Source organism: Leptodactylus fuscus, chromosome 7 (assembly GCF_031893055.1).
Source record: "Leptodactylus fuscus isolate aLepFus1 chromosome 7, aLepFus1.hap2, whole genome shotgun sequence".
Lineage (NCBI taxonomy): Eukaryota > Metazoa > Chordata > Amphibia > Anura > Leptodactylidae > Leptodactylus > Leptodactylus fuscus.
The window spans coordinates 57,834,939-57,861,213 of record NC_134271.1 but is presented as its reverse complement, the minus strand read 5'-3'; the positions used below and the strand labels follow the sequence as shown (position 1 = coordinate 57,861,213).

Here is a 26,275-nt window from a genome sequence, read left to right as displayed (position 1 = left end):
GGTGCGCAGTGTAATTCTGGAACGCCTGGACTTTATATCATGTAATACCACCATCCTGCCACCAGATGGCAATGTATGAATAAGGGCGGCTCCTCCTGACAAGACCTCACCCCTGTCCTGAAGACCCAGACGCCTAAGCTAGCCGAACTATTGCCTGATCCCAGACTCTACCAATAATTCTCTCTGAATACATTTATCAAACTGCAGAAGCTTTTACCAGGTTCTTTTCTTTAGTCTTCCGCTAATTTCTGTAATCACTGGAGCGGAAAGCGTTTCATCTCGTCTTAGGCATCTCAAAGGTCACCTCAAAGGTGGGTCCTGCCAAGAGTACCGGGTGATGTCATTCTTTGTGGTGGCCGCAGTGGCAAGATGGCGGCGGAGAGGAAGCTGCTGGGCGCTGACCGGGGGGAGGCACCGGGAGTGGGGGGCGAAGAAGACGAGGGGCAGAGTTTATGGTGAGGAGCCTGCACTACTGCAAGGAGGATATGATATGGCGCCGTCCATGGGAGCTGGGAGTGGACGGAAAGTTTACTCTGTCACTGGGAGATGTCATTGTCCGGCATTATCATAATGACAGCTGAGAATGGGGAAGGGGCTGGGTGCTGAAGGAGACTACTAACAGCTGGCATCGGGGGGTTCATGCTGGGGCTTGTGGTCCCAGAGAGATCCTGGCAGTTGTAGTTCTCCATCAGCTGAAGGCCATGGATATGTCAGTCATCTATCAGTCAAATCACTGTTATACTTGGAGAATGTCCATATTGTTGCACTACATTTGTAATGTGTGTGTGTGTATATATATATATATATATATATATATATATATATATATACACACACACACATATATACAAGCCAGGTTATTTGTCTTGTATTTCTGTCTATGGTGCATTCCCATAATGGGACTAATAAACACAGCAGCCATAACAGAGTGGGTAATGTCACTGACATGTCAGTATGGTCGCTGGATCTACGGTTTTCTTGCAACTTCTTTTTTGTCATTGGAAACTTACATTTCTGGCGTTCTGACTACCATGGTGATCCTGGCATGGCCTAACAATATATTATATTCTAGTAATTGGGAGAAATATGATTGAATTATTAAGGAAATGGTTGAATTTTTACATCTATATTATGGGTTAATATTCCGATAATTAAAGGGAAGCTGCCACTATGAAAATGCTGCCTAGTCTGTAGACATCATGTTACAGATCAGGTGGGGCTTGTACAGATTGATATATAGTTTTGTGAGAAAAGATTCTGTGTGACTTGTCATTTCTGAGGTTTCCCAACGGTGGGACTATTAAAGAATTATCTTATTTATATGTTTATTTCTCTTTTCTTTCTATGCTTAGATGCAGTAATTGAGTCCAGTGGGCGATTGATAGCCTCCCCTCTACGACTGTGCATACAAAGTTACTGCTAGGACCTCCCACTGGACTCATTCCTTTTAAGCATAGAAATAAATGGATAAATGACAAGTTATACTGAATCTTTTCCCACAAAACGATATATCAATCTGCTCAGCTCCCTCTGTTGTATAACACGCTCCCTTTAGATTACACAGCATTTTCACGGTAAACCATATTATTCTACAGCTTTGTGTTTGTGACCGGTTTTAGAAAGGGCTCATGTAGTTATAGTATTATGTGCATAGAATACATTTTTATATGTCTTTATTATAGTAATAAGACACAAATCTAGCAATCTCCAACCTGTCACTCTGTAGCTATTCCAAAACTACAACCCCCAGAATGCCGTGGCTGCACCTGCTGGGAGTTGCATTTTCACAAAAGGTTGGAAATGTTTCTGTAATCTTACATGCAATATTGTAACTTGGTGTCTTTGTTTACTTAGAGGGATGTCCTGTAATAGATTTCACAGACTGCCAGACAGCCGCTGGACCTTCACTGCATGATGACATCATTTATACATGACTTTCACAACCTCCACCACCTCCCAACACTTTGCATTCTTCAGTAGGTGCTGCTTCACTTCTCTAGCCTCTTCCCTTTCTGAGCAATTGCTGCTGTTCAGCACCTGATATGCTAAGTAGGCTCTCTCTTGTTGGGTGGCCCTAGTCTGCAGCAGACCACCCGCCTGAATTAGAGAGCAAAATTATGCTGACATTAGCAGAAATGATTGCTCAGGAATGGTGGGGACTAAAGGAGGGGAAAAAAAAACCTCCCAAATTTGCCTGAAAGGTTCTCTATTTTAAGAAATACGTGAAGCTCTACCTTTATATAATGACACTACAGTGAGCAAATGTAATACCAGCACCTTTGTATTACATGCTGTTTATTGTTCTAAAAACATTGCTGAATACTGGAAACCATCAACAAGTTGCTGTTGATGGGAATGTCATTTCTCACTAGGTGTTTTTATCATGGCTCAGGGATAATTGCCACTAGTGTACAGGGACTCATTTCCCCATTCTGTTTAAAATAGTCAGAGAAAAGCAAGCAGGACTTTCTTCTTTGCCGACTTCAGCATAAAATTGGCGGACCCCATTATAGTCTATGGGATCCACGGTTTTCTGCAAATAAATGCTTTTTAAGCGAATAGGGTTTCCGTTTTTTCCCGATTCCCAAGCAGACCAGAAGAGCAAAAACCTGAACTCTGTGAACCTAGCGTCACACACACTCATATCTCTTTCTTGTACATTTCATCTGTTACACTGCCTGAAACTGTATTAATAAATTGGCAAATGGGTGTTACTATTTCCCTTGTTAACGGGGTGTGTCCCAACACAGTCTGGTGCAGTCAGCACTGTTAAGGGTAAGTTCACGCTGAGTTTTTTGGTCAGGATTTTGGGTCATATCCACCTCAAAATCCTGACCAAAAACACAGCTCCCATGGAAACCATTCTTTCAGGCACTCTCTCCCGACTAGGCTCATTCATTTGGGCTTAATCTGGAGCAAAGTGCGCGGCTGGATGCCAGTGCAGTGCGTCGGCTTTCAGTTGCGGCTACCCATTTTTTGGTCCGGAACCTGAGGCAGTATCTGCCTCAGGTTCCGGACCAATTAACCTTGTGTGAACTTGCGCTAAGATGGTATTAACACCCAGCTGTCAATATATTCATACATTTCCAGGATGAATAAAAGTGGAGCAGGAAACACGGGAGAAGCTCCAGAACTATTTTATGGAGAAAAAATATTTCCTACACGTGTCAGGAGAAGTGACAGGCGCTCTTACACAGGCCATCTTTGTCCAAAGGCGTGCTGTTCTGGGTCATCACATAAGACATGATAGCAGAAATATATGAAGCATCAGATTTGCAGCATAATTTCCACCCCACAAAAGTCCTGATCAAAACCAAACAGTGTCAGTCTGTGCGTGTTTCTGGTCCTCTGACGGATAAGCAGATCACTACAACAGTGGTCATATATGGAGCCCAAAGGACTCCATTAACTATAATTGGATTTTTTGGGTGCTCTTTAAAACTGAAACCGCTGAACAAAAAAGTCAGACTTGTAGGACTATTGTTAAGTGATTCTCAACGCACACGGTGACCGAGACTCCAACGTAGATGTGAGCGTCGCCTAATAAGATAATGGAGATAGATCAGGACTAATGTAAATCAGATTTACAGCAATCCGGTGGCTGCAACCTTACTGTGATGTAAAAGGAAGGTGTTATTGCTGCATTGGGAACTCTTAGTTGTGACCAGTATTTGTGTAGTTTGATGCTGGATACAACTCCTGGAATGACAGGACGGTTATTTCTCATTGGCTTGGGTTCTATTACAGTACTTATGTAACATAATTGCATAGAACTGCAGATTCCAAGGCAAAGTGTATTAAAAAATTGTTAGTCCTCTTCCCATCCCACTGTTAGAATTGTGTAAAACTGATTCTCTGCCAACTTGTTCATCATCCAGCAGAGTAAATCCTGACAAGTAGAATGGAGCTGTATACACAGCCGAGCTGTCCGCTTAGTCACGATGTCCATGCCTCTCCCATCTTCCTGTCATCACTGGTGCTCAAGGGGAAGCTTCAGTAGAGCTTCCTAGAATCTCAGATTATTCTGTGCGGCAGATCATGTGTCCTGGCAGAGCGGACCAGCAGTCTGTATAGAGCACTGCAGCCAGGGTCCTTACTATAGAGACTATAAGTCAAGGGTAACCGCTCTTTTCAAAGCCAGTTATCAATGTTTATTGGAAAGTTGGGTGGCAGCCAACATTGGGATGATTTCCATTCCTTATATTAATGCTTAACTGGGAAGACTACCTGATCAGAGTTATAGGAAAGCTGGGTGTAATTCTAGCTTTAGCTAAATCCACCTTCCTAAGAAACTGAGAACCGTTTTTTTTTTTTTTTTTTTTTTTTTTAAACAACAGGTTATGTTCACACAGAGTTTTTTGCAGACTGAAAAAATCTGCTTCAGGAATTAGGAGACACTTTTTTTTTTTTTTTTTTTTTTTTTATTAATTATACATGATGCGGTTTTTTTCATTGTGGTTTTTGTCGTGCTTTCTTTTTTGCTCCAGCACACTACATGGACCTGCAAACTTCATTTTAAAATAAATGCTTGCGTTTTTTGCTAAAACCGCATCAAAATCAGTATTGTATTTTTTTTCAACCTCCCATTGATTTCAATAGGTCTTTCAAGGTGGAATCCCCCGGAGGATAGGTCATGTCGCTAAAAAAATTAGTCACTGGCCCCAGGGGTCACATGTTGGGTTCTGGTGCGTCACCGAACACATGAACACTGCAGCAGTCCCACCTTCCTCTGTATCTTTGGCCTGGTTAGTCTGTCCAAACCAGGGGGTCTAGTGTAAAAAGGTGTTATTTTTCAGGAGGAGTAACAGAGAATCTCCAAAACAAATGAGTTAGAAAAATCCTCCAAAATTGTTATGTTTTGATATACAACGGTTTACTAAAATTGAGATCTAAACAATCTTTTTTGAGACCGCTTTAGAGTTTTATGGTTGCTCTGGATACATCACTCCCGGTTTTGTCTGATGTTTATAGGCTTTCTTAATCTTAGTTCTATTCTTTGTCTTTAGTGATATTTTGTGACTCCTCATTAAGCTGTTGTAATCCGTGTCTGCCTTGGGGAGCGCCACACCCTGGATTATGACGCTGCTTTCTGTCATTAGGCCTGTGTATGGCATCTAAGAGCTTTCACACTTTAAACCAGAGAATCATTCTCATCACACTCAGTCACTAAATATTCTTTCCTGCTAATTTAACTCTTATTTTTTGTAAAAATACAACCAGTGTAGCTGTTGTTCTAGTTCCCATGGTCACCAAACTTTGCCGACACTCCTGAACAATTTAGGTGTCTAACCATGCGTCTTCTATTCCGTGGCTGCCGGGCCTGACAGACCAGTTTGTGGTTAAGCTGGTTAACAATTGAATTGTAATGGAGGCCCAACTTCAGAAAACAGATTGACTTGTGGAAATATGTACATTTTTAACTTTTAACCTTAAAGTAAGCATTGGGTAGGGCAGTGTATAAGCATATCTTTCTTAAAAGATATGTCAATGAAAAAATTGCATTTTTAACTTCATGCACTACTTGGGGCACTAGTGGTATAGCCGCACCAGCTGCTGTATTCATTTTCTTCTGTCTCTGAGGTTCTATCTCATTGTACAGGGAAACCTGCATGAAACAAATGTATTCACTCATCCCATGCAGGAAATGCCCCAATAGTCTTAAACAACTTTTATTCTCTGTTCTGAGTATCTGCACTGTCTCTAGTAAAGGATGAATTGCTGTAGTATCTCTAGCCCTTAGGTAGTAAACGCTTAGGTTCTACCATTGCTCTTTAATGTACAGGATATATTATTGTACATCAGCAATGAGCTAGAGCGATGCAATGCGGATATGGCTGTGCTGATTAATAAAATATGACCTTCTGCCCTCCCCCCATTTAAAGGGATGCGGTCTCAGCATTTGAATATATGGCAAATAATAACAGGGTTGAAGAGGTTCAGTGATTGCTATAGTAAAATACGTTCTATTGCTCTGGTCTTGTAATCCTTGCGGTCATCAGCACCATTACACCAAAACTAACCCATTTCATTGTCTCTGTGTAGGTCATCTATTCTCAGTGATGTTTCTACCAGGGCACGGAACAAGCTACCTTGTGGGAAAAATATCCTGGTGTTTGGTGAGTGACCTAATGTACTCCTGCAAATCTTTTTAATAGATCCCTGTTATTATTGATCTTTATGTACTGATAGCTGTGTAACTGACCATAGATTTGGAAATGTCCAACAAAAATCTGTGGTGGCACTGGCCAAATTACTTTGGAATATAGAAGCCAATTTGGCGAGCCAAGGTTTCTATTCCCCTCATTTTGTTGGGTCAGTGTATTGTGTAAGGATGGACACTCACAGTAATTCCACTAACATTATTCATAAAATATCAGTAGTTAAGGGGTTACTCAGATAAGACATTAAGAGTTTTCCAGGTTTTTTTGATGGCCTATCATTAGGACATCAGTATCTGATTTGTAGGGTTCTGTTTGGGACTGCTGCCAGATTCTTTACTATACTGTGTGTGGAGCCAGGAGCCGAAGGCTCTGTACATTGTATAGAGGCCATGCGGTGTTACAGCCGTGAAGGCATTGGCAGCTGAGCTGGAGTATAGAGCTGCACCAAACAGATATTGATGGCCTTTCCTAATGATAGGACATCAGAATCAAATCCTACAAAACCTTTTAGTGGCTTGTGGCATAAATGTCTGATACCTCTCTCAACGCTGTCCTTCTTGGAAAATTGGGGTCAACTGCCCCTGATCTGCCAGATGAAGGAGCCTTCCAATAGCTACATCCTGTTGGACAGATGGTTACACGTGGGCTTGGCTAGACACATTAAACTCTATGGAAGTGAAAACAGACATGCAAACTATTTGCAGAGATTTATTTTTTAGTTTTAATCAATTTGGTATTTCTGTCTTCAGACAGCCTACTGCATTCATATCATTAGGAGACTTCCTAAGGATAGTGTATTTATTTTACTCTCTCTGTTTGTACAGGGGAAGATGGATCAGGAAAGACAACTCTTATGGCAAAACTACAAGGAGCTGATCATAACAAGAAAGGACGAGGCCTGGAATATTTGTACCTGAGCATTCATGATGAAGACAGAGACGGTGAGCAGTAATCCACTATGTATTGTGTAGCTTCAAGGGGTGTTCTCATCACAGACTTCATGACTTATCCACCATAAATGTCTGATAGCTGCAGGTTGCACCTAACTCCAGAACGCTTCTGACTGGTGCTGCATCTGTAATGAATACCTTAAATGGCTGTCATCAGACTACCCCTTTAATGGTCCACACAAGGTTCGTCAGATTGAAAAGAATGTACCTAGATAAAGCCATTTTATAATATGGAGTTGTCATATTTCTGGTTTGTAATTCAATATATCTGATGTATTGGATTTGTGAGTTTATGCTTGCATGACATACGGTAATCCAAACAGGTTCTCAGGCTCTAGATAGAAACAAATTCTTTAATTCACTGACAGCGAGCAGAAATCTTAAGAGTGCGGTGGCTCCTGCATCCATAGCTCCCAAGGTGGCGGTGGTGACGTTATTTACTCACATGACTCTCTTACACCCAAGGCTGCATATTCTCCATGTATCAGCACTGAAAATGTTCACCACAACATGCTTTGATGGTCTGGGCTTGAATGGATTGTTCTTGGGGCTCTTTTGCTTTATTAGCCTAAAATGTATACTGTCTTTTTTTTTGTGTTCCTTTGTGCTCCTCCTTGCCTGTTGAGGTTTTTCAGTAAAGAGAAGTAGTCCTTCCCCATTACATCCCGAGCCAATGTGAGTCATCTATGATACTACAGAGGTGGATTGCAGCTCTCCAGTTGTAGTAGAACTACTACTCCCAACATGCTATGAACTACATGCTAGAAATCACTATTTTACAGGTGGTTTGTTTTCAAAAGGTATTTTTATAGTTAGCAGTAACACAGGTCACACTTCCTGTTTGTTTTGTTCCATTCCTCTCTGCAGCTTTGTGCGTGAAGCCTTAAAGAGCACCTTTTATGGTTTGAGGCACAGGCAGTTCTATATACTGCTGGAAAGCAGACAGTGCGCTGAATTTTGTGCCTCGGGTAAATCGCTATCTGTCCTGATACCGTAGCACTTTACAGTCAGAAGGGCGTTCCTGGCAGTCAGGTACGTCCTTCTCCACAGCAGCGCCTATAGTGCTGTACTGTGTGAGTGGGGAAGAACACCCCCTCCCTCTGCTCACAGTGCTCGTCCATAGATGAGTATTATCAGGAGAGGACTGGGCGTTCCTTCCCGGTCTCAGAGCACAGCGCTATAGGCGCTGCTTGTACAGAAGGACGGTCCTGACAGAGTGTCAGAAACGCCCTTCTGACTGTAAAGCGCTACAGTACCGGGACCGATACGTTACCGAGTCGGCTTTCCATCAGTATATAGAACTGCCTGTGGCCAATCTGATGAAAGGTCCTCTTTAAGTCTATGGTCAGTTTTGTGTATTATTACTTAGCAGGAATGGATTATAAACTATAGCTGTTCCACACATTGTAACTAACTGGGATTGGCATTGTTGGCATTAGTGCTCAGAGTGGAGGATTACACTATATCAAGTATAGTAATATACTAGGGAGGAGTAAGAGCTTCAGAAATGTAGTATATAGCATGATACAGTGGGGCAAAAAAGTATTGTCAGTCACCAATAGTGCAAGTTCCACCACTTAAAAAGATGAGAGGCGTCTGTAATTTACATCATAGGTAGACCTCAACTATGAGAGACAAAATGAGAAAACAAATCCAGAAAATCACATTGTCTGATTTTGTAAGAATTTATTTGCAAATTATGGTGGAAAATAAGTATTTGGTCAGTAACAAAATTTCATCTCAATACTTTGTTATATATCCTTTGTTGGCAATGACAGAGGTCAAACGTTTTCTGTAAGTCTTCACAAGGTTGGCACACACTGTTGTTGGTATGTTGGCCCATTCCTCCATGCAGATCTCCTCTAAAGTAGTGATGTTTTGGGGCTGTCGCTTGGCACATGGACTTTCAACTCCCTCCAAAGGTTTTCTATAGGTTTTCTATAGTTGAGGTCTACCTATGATGTAAATTACAGACGCCTCTCATCTTTTTAAGTGGTGGAACTTGCACTATTGGTGACTGACTAAATACTTTTTTGCCCCACTGTATCTCTATTTGTATCATCTGTATCTCACTGCTTTCCATAACAAGGTTAAGAAGCTTTTGGAAATCACGTATACCTCTGAAATTGCCCTTCACTGTTGATATTATCCAGGCCTGCTGTACTATGACTAGACTGAATTTCATTCATAATGATGCAGTGGTCACATGATCTATGGTGGTGTGACGTTCTACACTATCCATTGGATGATGTGCTTGTATGATGTTGCAACACTCTGCACGATACGTCACAAGACTTGACTTACCCACTTGGCAGGGAAATAATTATTGTAGATATGATAGAAAGTCTTACAGTACCATGGCCCTTTAAAGATAAAAAGAAATGACCCAGTGCTTCTCTAGGTGTGACAGCAATTCCTTGGATATTTCACAGTAATCCATTGGTCAGTGCTTTTATGTCTTATGATCCAGGACAGTGAAAGGCAGAGGGAAGCTGCAGCTTGTGCAGGTACTAGTGTCTCTAGAAGTCGTTACATTTCTATCATTTGTATTTGCAGACGTTCATTTGCATAATCTCAAAGCATCAGGTTCTATTTTAGTGAGCCAGACTATTTGCAGCCTGCAGTACGTGGCTTGCCATCTCTCCATTGCTCATTGCCAGCTATTTACGGCACCCGTCGGTGCCAAGCAGCAGCTGCGTGACAAATTATGGCTGATATTGTCCAAAAACAATGAGTGCTTTTACTGTGGGATCCAGCTCATTGCTTGGCTGCCAGGCACATGAGCTAATATCTGTGTAAACACGAGAATATAGACATATTCTGCTGTCTGTCAGATGTGGAGAAAATGCTCATTGTGGTAGAAAGCAAATACAGTGATCAAAATTTGGGAAATTGTATTTTTCTCCACCTCCCTGTAAGCTAACAATATTACAGAGGTATAAAGCTTATTCAATCTATACAAGTGACTTACATCATTATTTAATCTGCTTCTGGGAAATGTGAGTGACAGCAAGTGTGGTGGCCTTTACAACTCGGGGGCTTGTTGTCATCCACATTTCCTAGTCCTACGACAATGTGTGACTCCATAGCATGTGCTGTTATGGCCCTAGCGTGCATAAATAAAAGACTGTCTTTGTTCATTTTGCCTTCAGATCTGACGCGCTGCAATGTTTGGATCTTGGATGGAGACTTGTATCACAAAGGCCTTTTGAAATTTGCCCTGTCTGCGGACACAATCTGTGACATGCTGGCTGTGTTTGTAGCGGACATGTCCAGACCGTGGACGATAATGGAATCGCTTCTTAAGTGGGCTAGCGTCTTAAGGGAGCACATAGACAAGCTGAAGATACCACCTGAGCAGATGAGAGACCTGGAGCAGAAGAGTAAGTGTTACAGGAATGGTCCGGACATTATACAAGAAGGTTTTAACAAGCAAGGTGTTATAAGAGTATCGTGAGCCTCGGCTCTGATGAATAAGGGGGTTGTTCATAAAGTTTCTACTCCAGTCATCTCAGTGGGACTGCTGAAGGATCACTTACAGGACAGCAATTTCTGCCATTCCTACCAATTATTTGGCACTGTATATAAATAAAGGGGCTCAGCAACCCTGTTATGATCTGTGGGTGTAGCTGTCGGATGCCCACCTGTTCACTTATCTTCCGTTCTTTGGATAGGGGATACATTTAATTTGTGGTATAGCTCTTCTCCAAGCAAGGGAGTTGTCTTAAGTCTTCTGTAAATAAAGATCTCTTTAGGTGTTCTGTAAAAGTGCGGTAGTGGTTTGAGCAGGTGAATATCACTATCCAGCCACCCTCTTTCAGCCGTGACTACAGTGGACAAGTCCTTTACAAGGCTCATTGTCCTTACTGAATCGGTGCTTTATGGGTTTAGTTTCCGGAGGTTAGAGGAGTAAAGCAAGGCATCAGAGCGGGAAACTTTCTGTCTTGGCGGGAACATTGTTTCTGCTATTTACAAAAGGAGGTAAAGTTACCGGTGTCAATATTCCTTTTCAATTTCCTGAGACCTGATATTTTCTTTTTTGCCTAAGCTTAACTATTTCCAGCTCCTGTGTATACTGCAGCACCTCAAAAAGCAATTCCCCTATAACTATTTGCCCTTAAGCCATCCCGACAAACTATGAATAGTCCCGGTTAGATGGTTTCTTTTTTGTGTCTTTATTTGAAAAAGCTGGTTTGGCAACCAATATGGCTGCCCTGGCATGCAGCAGACTTCAGTATGATAATTCTGGCTAGATGTGAAGTGATATTTTCCTTCTACTGTATCTCATAAGTTGTTATTCTGGAATCTGGGAAAGCTGAGTGACGGCCACTCTTTCAGCTAGCAATATTCAGAGCAGAAATGGCTGCAAAGCCAACCATGTTCATGTGTTCCCTTTAAGACCTCATCCTCTTAAATGTTCCTGTCTGTATTTTTGGGTGTGGCAGAAGCTTCCTCGGGTTTTCACACGCTGGGTGCATCTTTCACACATGTTTGTACTGAGCTGGACTAGCTTGGCAGTCATTGTGTTATCCGTAGAGAAGGAACATTCCAGCCTCCATGGTGCAGATGGCCGCTGCAGTATAAGGATCAGATGGTTTTCATCTACAGACGTGTGACATAAATGGAATTTTGTCGCTCATTCTTTTGGTCCTTTTACACTGAACAATGGCCAATAAGCGGTTTTTGAGTGGCATTATGTATCCAGTTCTTCTGTATGTGTGAAGAATCTGTTATATCAGTAGTGAATGATGTTTTATTGATTATTTCCACTGGAAAATATCTGTATAACTCATAAGTACATCCAACTAGCATCTATTCAGTGAGCCCTTACTATAGAACAGCTGGGCAGAAAGTGAACTACAACAATTGATCTGAGATTGCTGGGAGTAATAGTTTGCCACTAGTGATCTAAGGGAGGTGTGTTGCTCAAATACAAGATTATTTTTCATGTGTTTTCACTTCCCCTCTGGATTTCATTTTGTATAACAGTTTTATAGGACATGTACCGTATTTTTCGGACTATAAGACGCACTTTTTTCCACCAAAATTTGGGGGGAAAAGAAGGGTGCGTCTTATAGTCTGAATGTGGCTCCTGGCACCCGCCGTACTAGAGAGGCGGATGCCAGCACGGGATAGACGCCGGGGCCTGAGACATCGCTGCGCTCCTCTGCCCTGCATGAAGCCAGCAGCGGGAGGAGTGATGCTATTCCGCTCCTCCGTCCCCCCGCCGGTGGCTTCAGGCAGGGCAGAGGAGCGATGTCTCAGGCCCCGGCGTCTATCCCTCCCCGGCATCCGCCTCTCTAGTACAGCGGATGCCGGGTCAGTATCGGTGGCCCCTTCTCCCCCGGGGCCGGTCCCCACCGGCCCCGTACCTGTGAAGTTGCAGGCCGGCTCCTGCGGCGATATCACAGTAGCTGACCTGTTCGGGTGACAGCCGGGAGCCTAATGAGGCTCCCAGGCCTGTCACTGCTATATATTAGTATTGCGGCTGGGTCTATGACCAGCCGCCGTAATACTAATATACAGAATGTCCCATAGACGGCAATACACTTGTATTGCCGTCTATGGGACTTGCAATCAAGTGACCGCAGGTTCAAGCCCCCGGGGGGGAATAAAATAGTAAAAAAAAAAAAAAAAAAAAAAAAAAAAAGCTTTAAAAATATATAATAAAAATATGAAATAAAAGTTCTAAATCACCTCCTGTTTTTTTTTTCAATACAAGGTGATTTAAGAAATAGACATTCCCCAAAATGGTATAACTAAAAAGTACATCTGGCCCCGCAAAAAAAACCACTATGCATCCCTGTACAGCTGCAGGGTCACCTGTCAATGTGGCCTTGCAGCTGTTGCAAAACTACAACTCCCATATATTAAATATTTTACCAGTTTTTGCTTCAAAATTTTTTTTCCCTATTTTCCTCCTCTAAAACCTATTAAATACATTTCTGCTCGAAGACATACGGCTTATGAAGCAGCTTCCTGGAAACTGATGGCATCTGTGGCTTCCTTCCTTTGGATCTTGTTTAAAGTTTTATTTTTGGCTTGGATTTATTTATTTTTTAATAATCCGCCCTGGCAGCGCTTGGTTAGAGAGGTGCATCTTAAACGGTATTCCATTTCCAGCAATAAATGTTTTCCAGTATACATTAAAGTATACATGATAGATCAGTAGAGAAAATGAGGGTAATGTTTTATTTAGGTAGGTTGTGTTTTCTGTGTATTTCTTCATGATTATAAAGATCCCTGCTTGCTGCTATTCTATTGGAATGTAATAGACAACAAGCAGAGATCGTGACGTCTTGTATTTTCAGTGTTACTCACTTAGTGTATTTCACATGAAAACTTTAATTACAATTAACTGAATATAAGAAACCAGAATGTTGCCCTATAAATCCTTAGGTGATGAAATAGGAAGTATTTTGTCAGCAAATAATGATCCTTCAGGAGCCGTCACCCGAGTCTCCACTATCCAGATACTTGTTTGTCTGTGGCTTGTGCTGAGGTTATTCCTGCCTCCCTAAGTAAACTGGTTTCATGTTCATATTGTCCCTTAGTGTTGTAATACTGGTGTGTATCCAACCCCCACCAGTTTATTTACAACTCTGCTTCAGACTGGGAGAATGTAATTTCTAAATCAATCCATTCCCTCATAGTGTTTTTCCAGTCTACATTTACAATATGACATGCAATCCGTGTTTGTCTGTGACTAAGGCTCGGTGTACATCTCCTTTGTAGATGGCCGGCATTGATTATTCTTTCTTTTCTGCTATATTGTAGAATATGGGAAAACTGTGAGAGTCTTATAGTACCAGTAATGGCAGAACAGTGCGTTATTGTCATAGCTTTAGAGGTCTCACATTCACTGGAATCACATCCCCTGTAGTACCAGGAAGAGCAGTATGGCTGCCACTCCTCAGTGTTGGAGCCTGGATCTTTCTATATGTCTGATAACCTGCACCATCGAAGATGAATGAGGTTTTAGGATTGAACGTTGCTGTATGTGAAGACACAGGGGACACCTGCCCTGTCCATCCTCACAATGACTTGTCTTGTGCTCTGTGTAGTGTTGGGTCACCTTTTGTCCATAGCTGATGTCTTCTAGAGCACAGGGGTCTGCTGTGAATGTCTTCATTGTGTGGACATGCTAATAGCACAAATGCATTGGCTACTTATTTGCATTATTTAAAGGGGAAGTCTCTTATTTTTTAAAGCACTGCAGTGCTCTCCTTACTTGTCTGTTGCCACTTTATGAGAAATACATAACTTGCTATTTTTTGTGAATAGAGAGAAAGATTAACAGTGTAGACTGACAATAAGGTAGTAAGTAGGTGAGAATGAATAGGACAAATTGTAATCCTCTATAACCCTGCTGATATGCCATTCAGGGTGTGCGGAAAACTGTGTGACAACTACTTCACGGCAATGCTTTTCATTTGTGGTTGTCGCTTAGCTAATGTCACCAGTAATTTCATGAGAATCTATTTTAAAAGGATTTTATTGTAATTCTCTTTCCAGTCATTAAAGATTTTCAAGAATATGTGGAACCAGAAGACACATCCTCGGGGTCTCCACAGAGAAGAGGTCCTGCTTCATCAGGCACAGAGGATGAGAATGTTATTTTACCCCTTGGAGACAATATTCTTACTCACAATCTCGGCATTCCTGTGCTAGTTGTTTGCACTAAGGTTAGTTCTAGTTGGTGGATGTTGTAAATGAAGGTTCCTGGGAGCATCCAGAAGCTTACAGAGCCCACCGGTGTGTACCCTGGCACTGGGACCAGAGATCGGCTGTTGCCTATACACCCCCTATAGCTGTGCCATAAATGATTTGCATGTAAAAAGTCAGCTGTTACTAAATGTGCAATGAAGAGGTTGCTTTGCTTGCCCAAATACTACAGCCTCTGCAAGCAGCTGATCTGCAAGGATGCTGACCTATTCAAAGGATAGGCTATTATTCTTTATGAACTGAGAACGTCCTTTGAAGGGACAGTATTATGATGAGGTATCTGGTGACATTCTACTCACTCTTACTATTTAAAACACATGTATGCTCAGCTGTACTGAGGCTGCATATATATGGGGTGGTTGGGAAACCCTATGTCGGGTTTTTCTGTCCGCTTGAAAAGTCGGACATCTTTACATGCGGACAGTGAAGGAAGGGCACGGAGTGCAAAAGAACGCACCCGATCGCCATTTAAATAAATGACAGGTGTCACGGTCAAGGCTAGTGTCCGCTCCTAATGTCCGTGCCAGATTTTGAACGGACACTAGGAGCGGACACTACCTGTCGGACACAGATGGTAGTGTGAACGCCCCCTTAGTCTTTCTATCTGTTCATCCACATAGTGCCAGATAGTTTGCTGACTTGCATATTCTCTTGTTTTCCAGTGTGACGCAGTGAGTGTATTGGAAAAGGAACATGACTACAGAGATGAGTATTTTGACTTCATCCAGTCTCACATCCGGAGATTCTGCCTACAGTGTATCCTATCATTAACCCTGTACTTCATTTCCCATCCAACCATAACTGTGTATTCAATATATAACTAATTCTAGACAAAATGCCATGGTAATTGTAGATTATATGTATGCATCTTTAGTGTCGTTTTCCAGTTTTTCACACTATTTTACATTTTAAATGTGAAGACAAATAATGTAAAACTGAGTAAATGTGTAAATCTATGATTTGTATTACCAATCCAGAGGTGCGGCCTGTGCTATACTGCTGAGCTGCATTTATAATTCTGCTGGTTTGCATTGGAAACCACAAACTGGCATGTGCACCCCTAGCAGGTTACCTCAGGAAAAAAGCATATTCACATGCATTGTTCTCTCTATTGTTAGAGAATAGTAACCTTTTCTGCAGGTTAAAGGGGTTATATAGGACTGTGATATTGAGCTTCACTTCTTATTCTCAGGCCAGTGACATTGTGTCCATCGGTCACATATGGCCATGATTTCAGTCAGTCCCAATCAGTTGAATAGTAAGCACAACCATGATACAGTGTTCAACAATGTGCCTTGAAAGTTGTTTAAAGATCACAGAAATCTGTATCATAGTTGTAGATAAACCCTTTAATTTTATACATATAACTCTAAAGTGAGGAGAGAACCTTGGATTTCATAACAGGATAGGGTTAAATATTTGATCACTTTGGGTCCGATTGCTTTGACCTCCATTGATCATGAGCACAAGTTCCCTATGTGAGAGGAACATTTGTAACCACTGCTACATTCACTTCAGTGCAACTGATGGAGATCACTGAATTCTGTCACTCTCACAGAAGTGAATAGAACCGTGGTAACAAATACTCATCACTGCTCCCTTCATGGATATTTGGGGACCTTCTTATGATCTTTGGGGTCCCAGCAGTTTGATTCCTAGTGATCAGACAGTGTTACAGGTTTATTCTTTATAACATGTCTATTATGGAGGCCAGATTACCGACAGTTCCAGGACAAAACATGGTAGTAAATTGCTTATGAAGAATATAACACATCCCTGGATATTTTTGCTCTGAACCTGTATACATCCTGCAATGAAATGCTGGATATATGTGAATGTATTTTATCCCCCATCCGCTGCTCTGTGTTTTCCTTAGCTGAACCTAATAGATGGAGCTGCCTTAATTTATACTTCGGTAAAAGAAGAGAAGAACTTGGATCTGTTGTACAAGTACATTGTCCATAAAACCTATGGATTCCACTTTAACACACCTGCCTTGGTAGTGGAGAAGGATGCTGTGTTTATGTAAGAATTCTGCCGTTACTTCTGTATGTGTATGACCAGTGCCGCACCTCCCATGAGGCGACCTGAAGTGACCGCTTCAGGCGGCGCTATGCCAGGGCCTCAGGGAGGGCGGCATTTTTGCTAACCTAAGCCAGTCCAGGACAAGCTGTCCTGGACTGGCTTAGCACGGAGCGGTGGTTTGGGGAGGCCACTGGAGCAGCGCTGCTCCAGCAGCCTCCCCTCACGCTCAGGCAGAGCGCAGGCAGTCTCTGGGCCTGCTCTCTGCCGGCGAACGGCGCTAAGCCCCGCCCCCTTTCGAGGTGCCACACCCCTCCGCTAAGCCACGCCCCCGCTCCACCCCCTCCTCCCGGCAGGGAGGGGGGGGGCGGCTTTCTGTACCTCGCTCGGGCTGCGAAAGGAGCAGGTTCACCCCTGTGTATGACCACCTCAGATATTGTCTGCAGATCTCACCAAATATAAGCTAGCTATTAGCCAGCCATATACAGATGATCCCACCAGCAACACAAGTGACTAGATTGGTCAGACTTCCATATATGACAAAGTGGCAGCTGTAGTTTTAGCTAACAGCGGCCAAGATTTTCCAAAATAGAAGATCACAAGTTTAGAAGACATTGTAAACCTTTGGGCATATTTATATTTTAAGCAATGGTTGGCTGAGATGGACTTTCATCTCCTGCCCTTGAAGGGGTTGACCTACAAAGAATACTGTTTAACTTGGATCCATCCCGAAATTATCAATGAACATTTTTTTGTATTTACATTTATTTAAATGCTTATATAATTAGATATTCTAGAATAGCGCCTCCTGCTGCTTCTTATAAACATTTTTTTTTTTTTTTTGTTCACCTCAGTAAATGAGGTTGAAGTGGGCACATACGTACAGTCTTGTTTCTGTGCCTAAAGACGTTGTCCTAAAATTACAGTTTTGGGCAGGAGGCTGTTGAAGGTGAAACATAAAAATAAATAATTAATACTCACCCCGATGAGGATGTCCTTTCACCGGTCACAGAATGGGTAACATCCCTCACATACATCACTGGCTCCTCTCCTGTGACCGCTGATTTGTCTCAGAAGTCACATGCAGTGGGGACTTTCGCCCTCGCATGTGCTGGACCAGACAGTGGTGAGGGACACCAGAGTGCTGGGAACAAGTGAGTATGTTTTTATTTTTTTTTTGTAAAGTTTCATCTGCCCTTGCCTCCTGCCCAAGTACAGTAATTTCTGGACCGCCCCTTTAAGGTATGAAAGTGATTGATGTGGTTAACCAGCTGCAGCATCATCTTTGCTTGTCAGAGAGGAAGCAGAGCAAGTGATGCCAAGCATTAGTGCACTTGCCTTGGCATCACTTCTGCCAAGTAGAGAAGATACTGCTGCTTTTGGAAACAGCCTACTCGCGACGCCGGATGTTCCTTGAAGAGGCGAAGGAAGTAGGAGGCAGGCCTAAGTGTGCATGTGGTAAATTTACTAAGGTGGGCACAGAAATGGTGTAGGAAATAATTGTGTAAATATTGTAACACAAATATTTTTATCCCCTTTAAGATTATATGCACACAGGAATGAATGTGTTGTGTATTCTCCATGCAGTTTTTGATGCAGTTCCACACAAAGTTCATGTTACATTTTGCTACAAGTTTGCTTCAGATTTTACCCTAAGTATTTCAAAGGGTTGAAAATCTGTAGAAATAAATAACATATTGCTGATTGCAATATCCACTTGGACAGTACTAGTAAATTTTCCCTCGCTCTTTGGATGTTGGTTCTGTATTGCAGTCTGGAGGTTGCTTAACACTTTCTTTTTTCATTAGTCCTGCTGGCTGGGACAATGAGAAGAAAATAGGAATTTTGCATGAAAATTTCACAAGCGTCAAACCTGAAGATGCCTTTGAAGACTTTATTGTAAAACCACCTATAAGAAAGGTAAGGAGTCCTCTTCTCTTTGTGTACCCTTCTGTACAAAAGCATCACAACAAGTTTTGTCAATGCATTGTACTTTCTTCCTTCCAGCTAGTCCATGATAAGGAGGTGGCAGCAGAAGTGGAGCAGGTTTTCCTGATGAAGCAGCAGGTATGGGAGACGCTAGGTCACTTATCCCTGGCAATATATGTGTAGTATCAGACAATTTCAAGCTCTTAACCCTGTATGTCCCCGCAGAATTTAGCATCAGTGTGAGATCATGTAGAAATAGGGAGTTTGCTGTTACAGCCCTCTTATAGCCCTCAAAAATTAATGTACAAACAGACACCGAAAATGTTTCTTATCTTGAACAAGTTAGGTCCTAAGGTGGGATAAGGAATCTTTGGCTTTTACCAAATATGTTGACTTTGGCTAAATTGAAGTCTTTGCTGTATGATGGGGATGCATAATCTCGTTCAGGAAGGAGGGGATTCTGCAGATACATCTTATGTACTGTCTTGTCTTATAGTAATACATCTGATGATAAGACTATGCTGCTGATACATGTGTATCAGTCCTTTACCGGTTTAAGAATCTTTACTTGTAGTCATTGAATGAAAACCTCCATAGTTTCATTACACAATGAATAAGCTGGCTGTTTTCCTCATTGTGGGAACTGTTATTGTCATTTTGGTTGACTTGATGCTTTCCAAGAGACATGAGTCGAATACTTGACAGAAGAGGATTGCTTGCGGACATTATTAAGTATTTAACTAGTAACTATTTCATCACTGCTAATTATTCATCTTTCTTGTAGTCTTACTTGGCAAAGCAACCGGCCACTCCGACAAGAGCCTCGGTAAGTCTAGAGACCCCTGTGCCGGGGTGTTGGTTTATCTCAGTTTCTGATATATTTGTAGACCTATTACAAAACTACAATCCTACTAATAATATAAATGTGAAAGTTTGTGTGTTTGTATGTTTGTGAGTTTGTATGTTTGTTACTCAATCACGCTAAAACGCCTGGACGGATTTGCGTGCAATTTTCCACAAACATAGTTTTCCCTTAGGATTGAGTCACAGGCTACTTTTGGTGCCACTAAACAACATCGCTTCCTAGCAGGAGACTCACAAAAGCAGGACTCCTAGCCCCAGCTATAGACTCACACACGCTGCCTGGCATTTCCTGCCTCAACCTGCCTGCACACTCCTTACTGTCACCTCAGGAGTAGCCCTCACTCTACTCACTCACATTTACAGATCACATTGTCTGTATTACTACATACACAATATAACACATAACATTGTCTGTATTACTACATGCACAATATAACACATCACATTGTCTGTATCAATACATACACAATACAACACATCACATTGTCTGTCTGTATCACTACATACACAATACAACACATCACATTGTCTGTATCACTACATACTCAATACAACACATCACTTTGTCTGTATCACTACATACACAATACAACACATCACATTGCCTGTATCACTACATACACAATCACATCGCATTTGCTAGCCCACCAAACTTTTTAAAGCACTTTTACAGTTTCACACGTCTGTGTCCGCCCAATTCTCAAATCACCGCAGACGAAGTCGCGGGTAAAAGCTAGTAGGAAATAATTGGTACCAAGTTTACATAACTTTGGGGCTCCAGGTTATCTCTAGGGTGTTAAGTTTTTATATTCGCCTGCTTGCCTATATGACTCCCTCAATAAACTGAGCAGAATAGATCCCTACAATACCGTTTTAGTCAGAGTCTTGTAGTAAAAATGTTCTTTCGTTATTTTAAGATACTTGACCTCAGCCAAGTTACTGTACAATAGATATCACAGAGAGAGTCTTCAGGCAATGGAACAGATCATATCTCTTGTCTAGTTATGTATTGATGGCCATCTTCCAGTGTAGCCCCAACAGTGTAGAGCCTAGAGATAGATCAGCATGATGGTCACAAGTTAAGGGGCGTATGACTGGTCCTGGACACAAAACTGAACAAAAACTACCATTATTTAAAATTTGAACGTTTTAACCCTTGCTTTGATTTTTTTTCTTTTTTTTAATGTAACCATCATGTATACACGAGATGAGTGTTGTAATTTGTATTAATTCTGAAAAAATAACTAATCTTATGTTCTGGCACTGGTTATTAATTTTATAATTTTTTTAATGAATTTTAGCTGCTTTCCGTGAAATCCGACAGTTCTTTATTATTTTCCTTGTCTCTCTGAGAGCTGAAATGTGCACACTGCTTTCACTAGGTGTACAGAGGGTCTTGTGTAATGCAGGGAAGCTGAGCCTGGAGGGGGGATCACTTCAAACGGATATATCTCTTGAGTTTTAGAACGGTGCGTTTGGTGCCATATGATGTGTTGAGACTCAGCTTTCATATGACACCATAGGGGAAATTCATTAGTACATCTATACCAGTTTTCTGGCCTAGATGTGTGATAATGTGGTACAGCTCTGACAGAAGGCCCTTTCTTGCTCCAAGGACTGGCCACATTCCCCTTTTGCGACTTGTAATAAATGTGGGTGAGCCGGGGCATGATGCCATTTTGTTCCATGAGTTATTATACAGGAAACCTATGCCAGTTCCTCCTAATCCCAACGCTGTATTCAACTAGTGGCATCTCTGGAAGTAACACAGGTAGTTTTGTGATCTTGGATTCAACTAACATTTGAGAATTTCAGCATCTTTACAATGACCAAGATTTTAACTGAACTGATTAAATGATATTACGTGAACACCTGTACTTGGGTGAGAAGGGGGGTGAAGATCTCAGCTCTCAATAGAGAAATAAGGGAAAGAATAAGGAAGCACAGGATTTCACTGACTGGAACCAAGATGTGTTAATAAAACTTATTCCAATATTTATTGATGATGCTAATGCTGCCAGAAAATTAAGTCTGTAAACTTTGCTTACACGTTAAAGGGTATTTTCTCTCTTACACTTCTAGAAACATCTGCAACATGGAATTCATTAAAATCTACAATTCTTTTCTTACAGGAGTCTCCAGCGAGAGCTCCCACAGGTTCCCCTCGAGCACCAGGTCGTACTGGACCTACCACCGTGCCCAGCTCCTCACCCATGGCAGCGGTTAAAAAACCAGACCCCAATATTAAGAGTAAGTGTCAAGCATCCTGGGTGTTCCCACTCAAACATTTAAGGCTCAAGTAGATGAAGGGATACTTAGTTCTGGTGAACAGATGGTGGCACTCATGTTCTCTCAATCCCTGTTACGCAGATGGGACATAAGGAAAGTGGTTATTGAGTCCAAGTGATTGGATATTTATAGAATATCAGACTTATTACTTTCTTAATTTCATAGTGTCCTATGCACTGTGCAAAACTACTGCACTTGGAGCTTGGCAAATTTCACAGCCCTACCAGCTTCATAGAGGCTTCATCTTAGACCACATGTGTGCCTGACAACTTCTTCAGGGTGAAGCCATACAAGAGTAAAATTGGCAATACGCAAGATCAGGGGTGGGCAACCTTTGACACTCCAGCTGTTGTAAATCTACAACTCCCAGCATGCATACTTACTCTGCTGTTCTTGGAACTCCCGTGGAAGCGAATGGAGCAAGTTGGGAATTGTAGTTTTGCAGTAGCTAGAGTGCCAAATGTTATTGATCCCTGCATTAGATAAAAATGTTGATTCTGTAGATGCAGACATGTTTTAGTTGACATTCTCTATATTCATCTACTTTAGTCTTGTTTGCATGACAGCTAGTTCTTTCCTACACTTCAAATCCATTCCTTTTCAGCTGAGATCACAATGAGGAGAGGAAAATGAGCTGCTGCCAGATATCTCTCATGCTGGGTCCTATCTCTCTTGATCATGTATTCATGCTTTTGTTTTTATGGGTTTGTGTATTTTTAGGACTAGTGAATAATGGATGCTTTGATGTTAACATGTGTTACTACTGTCTAAACACAGAAGTCTCTAAAGCCCTAAGATTTTTATAATGCATTTGTGGAGGACACTGTTGATAGCTATGTAATGCACTGGTTAATGCAATCTCCTTGTACATGGTGCTGCTCAACATACTCTTAACCCTCATAAATCTATGATTGCTTCCTGTGTGGCTGTCAGAGCTGTCATAGACATTAGATGGCCGTCACCAGAAATATGTTTCTAGAAGCCAAGCCCTTCATGAGCAGATTATGTGTCTATAGATAAACTGCTCTGGTGCTGACTGACCTAGTGGCAATGGATTGCAGTCTGTATAAATTATAGGCACTATCAGAAATCCTTGTCATGGATTTAATCATCTATATTAAATGATAGCTTATCCATCCATATTACAAGACTAAGGCCATTTTATGTACCCTGCACATCTAGAGAATAGTGTATGTGCCTAAAACGATATCTACCTGTAGTGAAGAAAAAAAAAATCATTGCAGAAAGATTTCCACAACTTTTCATTATTTCATCATGTCAATGTATCCACATTTGTTAAATAGTAATATGTTAATCCTTTGTGTTCCGGTTACAGATGCTGCAGCCAGCGAAGGAGTCCTGGCCAGTTTCTTCAATAGTCTGCTGAGTAAAAAGACAGGATCTCCTGGGAGTCCTGGTGGACCTGGGTCTGCTCCGGGCTCTGCCAAGAAACCAGGTAGGTAACAAAAATCCATTCTTGTAATATACAGGTTTAAAAGGGTATTTCCATTGGCTACTTCACCCGAGCTGGCACTGGAGGCAGAGAAGCAAATTTAATCATGTGTTTCCATGCTATGACTGTGATAGTTTACATTCAGGCCTAAAAGACCAGGGGGCAAAGGACCCTCATTCTCCCAACAGAGAGAGGTTGTTGCAGAAGGCAGCATGGCTTACAACTGCCTTAGTTGGTTGCAATTCAACTTTCCCAGACTTGTGAATGATAAATCTGCCTAATAATACAATATAATATTCTATAATCCAGCATCACTTCATAGGTTACCAGATTTACTTTTCTGGGATATTAGATCAGTGTGACACACAGGGAATAATTCTTTGGTACACTAAAGCATTCAAATAACAGTAACTTTTGCATAGAAAAGTGAAAAAAATAGCAAATATATACACCCCATCTCACAAAAATACAAGCCTTTGTACGGTTACATTGACAGAAAAATCCAAAGTCCAAAAGAGGTTGGTGCTTCAGGGATTAAGGAATCTTGACGAGAGGAAAACATTTTTTTTTTACTCCCTACCTCCCCCACTACTTTCTTCTTTAGAGCCACACCACTCTTGCCAGTGGGCTGTTTTTTGTTATTTCAGCTCCGTCCCATTAACTTGAACTGAAGGAGTGTTACTATAGTACTAGAATTATTCAATGACCTGTCCCTATGCTGATGCTGTGCTGTCTGTTTTGTATACAGGACAGAAGCCTGTACTGACCAATGTCCAGGAGGAGCTGGACCGAATGAGCCGCCAGCCGGACACTGTGTTAGCGAATTCTTCCCCTACGGAGAATGAGGCCTGATGATCTTATGAAGCAAGCTATTACACAACACTTATGTAAATGACCAAATAATAACAATGTATATCGGACTTAATGATGCAAAGGCTGCTCTGACACAGCGGATACTGTAGGTTTTGTCATGGAACAAGGTGGGCGCTACTAGCCTGACACCAGTGTTATGTGCCCCCTACGTGAGCTTGCCTTGAAATATCCCATCTGGTTAACCCCTTGAGTGCAGAAAGCGGCTAGAATCGCTCCTGTTTCTGCACCCATAAGCACTTAGAAGGTTGCAGTCCATCCTGTAATGGTCAGATAGTAAGATTCCAGAGTCTGCCATCTCTCATTGGCCACCATGTTGCAGGCCCTGTGGATGGAAAAGGGATCTTGCAAGTTGGATCGTAAACTGAAACAAGAAAGTGCTGCTGGCTGTGGTGAAGGAAAGTTTAGTTTGTATACTGGTTAGGAACAACTAGCAGAGTGACCGACCCCTTATGCGTTTAACTCCTTTCTTTCCTGCGGGATGCTTTTGTGGATAGGTTATTAATATCTGGCTTTCCAACGGTTTTGGGGAATCCCTTGCTTTTACTTCATATAGGCTGTAGCAAAGGGATTAAGAGTAAGTATTTGCTGCCAATGTAAATGCTCTTGGGGTTGGGTATGGTGGCGATCACATGGGGCAAACAAAGCATGTTTGGTCAGTTCCAAGTGCCTAGAGCGGTTCAGGATGTGCCACTAGGAGGTGCTTGGAGGATTATGCACTGTATTAACAGTCACTTTTATATACATAAAATATATATATTATATTATTTGCAATTGCTCTAGCAGCAAACCTCTATGTTATCTGTTCTGACATCCAGATCCCCACTGCGCATTCTCTCGGTTTAACCCTCCTGGATGTGTTAAGAGGCCTCAACATATATAAGTGGGGTTGTTTCCGGCCCAACTTTTTTTTTTTTTTGTTAGATTTAAATTTTTTATTTTGCCATGGACTTTATTTTTAATATGGTAGAGAGAAGCAAGGCAAGTATTTCTGCAGGTTGTTCTACTGGGAATGCTCTCTTCATTACCGGAGGCACAAGGAGCCCCTGCTTCTACTGGTCTGCATTGCAAAGCACTATGGGAAAATATTGCTGCAGGTTTCCTTAAGACAAAACCACTTTCGGCGCCTTGTCTTGCCTTACACCACCCTGTAAGAATTTTATATTAATTTATTTATTTTAACATCTACAGTATGTTGGCAGGCCATTAAACCTATTACTTGCAGTTTCAATAAATGGTAACAACTGATTGTTTAATGTGTCTTATTGCACCACAAGAAACCTTCATGCTGCATTCTGGGGTCATCTCAGTGTAATTCCATACCACTAAGGGTGCATGCACACTACGTAACGCCGGACGTGTATGAGAGCCGTACACGCCGGCGTTACAGCAGGGCTGCCGAACACTTCCCATTCACTTCAATGGGAGCGCTCGTAAACGCCGCTGTTACGAGCGCTCCCATTGAAGTGAATGGGAAGTGTTCGGCAGTCTGCTGTAATGCCGGCGTGTACGGCTCTCATACACGCCCGGCGTTACTCAGTGTACATGCACCCTAAATGTTTCATTGTCATGTGTCGCCACTGTATATGTTTTGCCAATTTACTACTATATGGCAAAGGGTTTGGTTACTAGGTCTTCAACTACATTATTTTTTAATAGATTGCACAGTATAATCCAGCATGTAATCCAGTATCCAAGATGTCAGTGTGTGCCCTGATTTATGTAAAAAGAACCTTAGCACAAATCCGTGTTGTATAGATATAATTTAAACCCTTCCTGAACCCTGCCATAAAAGTATATTGATCGAGAGGCCACGTGTATTATTTCTGATGACAGTCAGCTGTTTAACCCCATGGATGCTCCTGGTGTTCTTTCTGTCACTTGATGAGGTATATGTCTTTAACTTAAAAAAACAAACAAAAAAAAACCCAAAACTTCGAAATGGTGGAAATGCTGGTTTTTTCAAATTTTTAACATCTTCCCAAAAATACTGAATAAATATGTGATCAGAA

The 26,275-nt window shown here is 41.7% G+C and overlaps 1 protein-coding gene across 1 annotated transcript; it reads left to right on the top strand.

The window, feature by feature from the left end:
• The first annotated feature begins 345 nt into the window (after window positions 1–345).
• On the top strand, window positions 346–25,540 carry DYNC1LI2 (dynein cytoplasmic 1 light intermediate chain 2). The gene is made up of 13 exons (XM_075281956.1): window positions 346–455; window positions 6,043–6,116; window positions 6,986–7,102; window positions 10,264–10,494; window positions 14,627–14,796; window positions 15,499–15,592; window positions 16,726–16,861; window positions 18,667–18,778; window positions 18,866–18,925; window positions 19,572–19,613; window positions 21,784–21,901; window positions 23,277–23,396; window positions 24,142–25,540. Exons 1-13 carry the CDS (start codon window positions 370–372, stop codon window positions 24,243–24,245), a joined length of 1,464 nt encoding a protein of 487 aa, XP_075138057.1. The 5' UTR covers window positions 346–369; the 3' UTR covers window positions 24,246–25,540.
• Window positions 25,541–26,275: the final 735 nt, after the last annotated feature.

What these genes read in the sequence shown, in the direction of transcription:
- DYNC1LI2 (XM_075281956.1), top strand. Translation starts at nt 370, where the DNA reads ATGGCGGCGGAGAGGAAGCTGCTGGGCGCTGACCGGGGGGAGGCACCG. An exon ending in CCGGAGATTCTGCCTACAGT is followed by an intron (nt 15,593 to 16,725) that starts GTATCCTATCAT and finishes TGAACCTAATAG; the next exon opens with ATGGAGCTGCCTTAATTTAT. An exon ending in ACCAGACCCCAATATTAAGA is followed by an intron (nt 21,902 to 23,276) that starts GTAAGTGTCAAG and finishes TTCCGGTTACAG; the next exon opens with ATGCTGCAGCCAGCGAAGGA.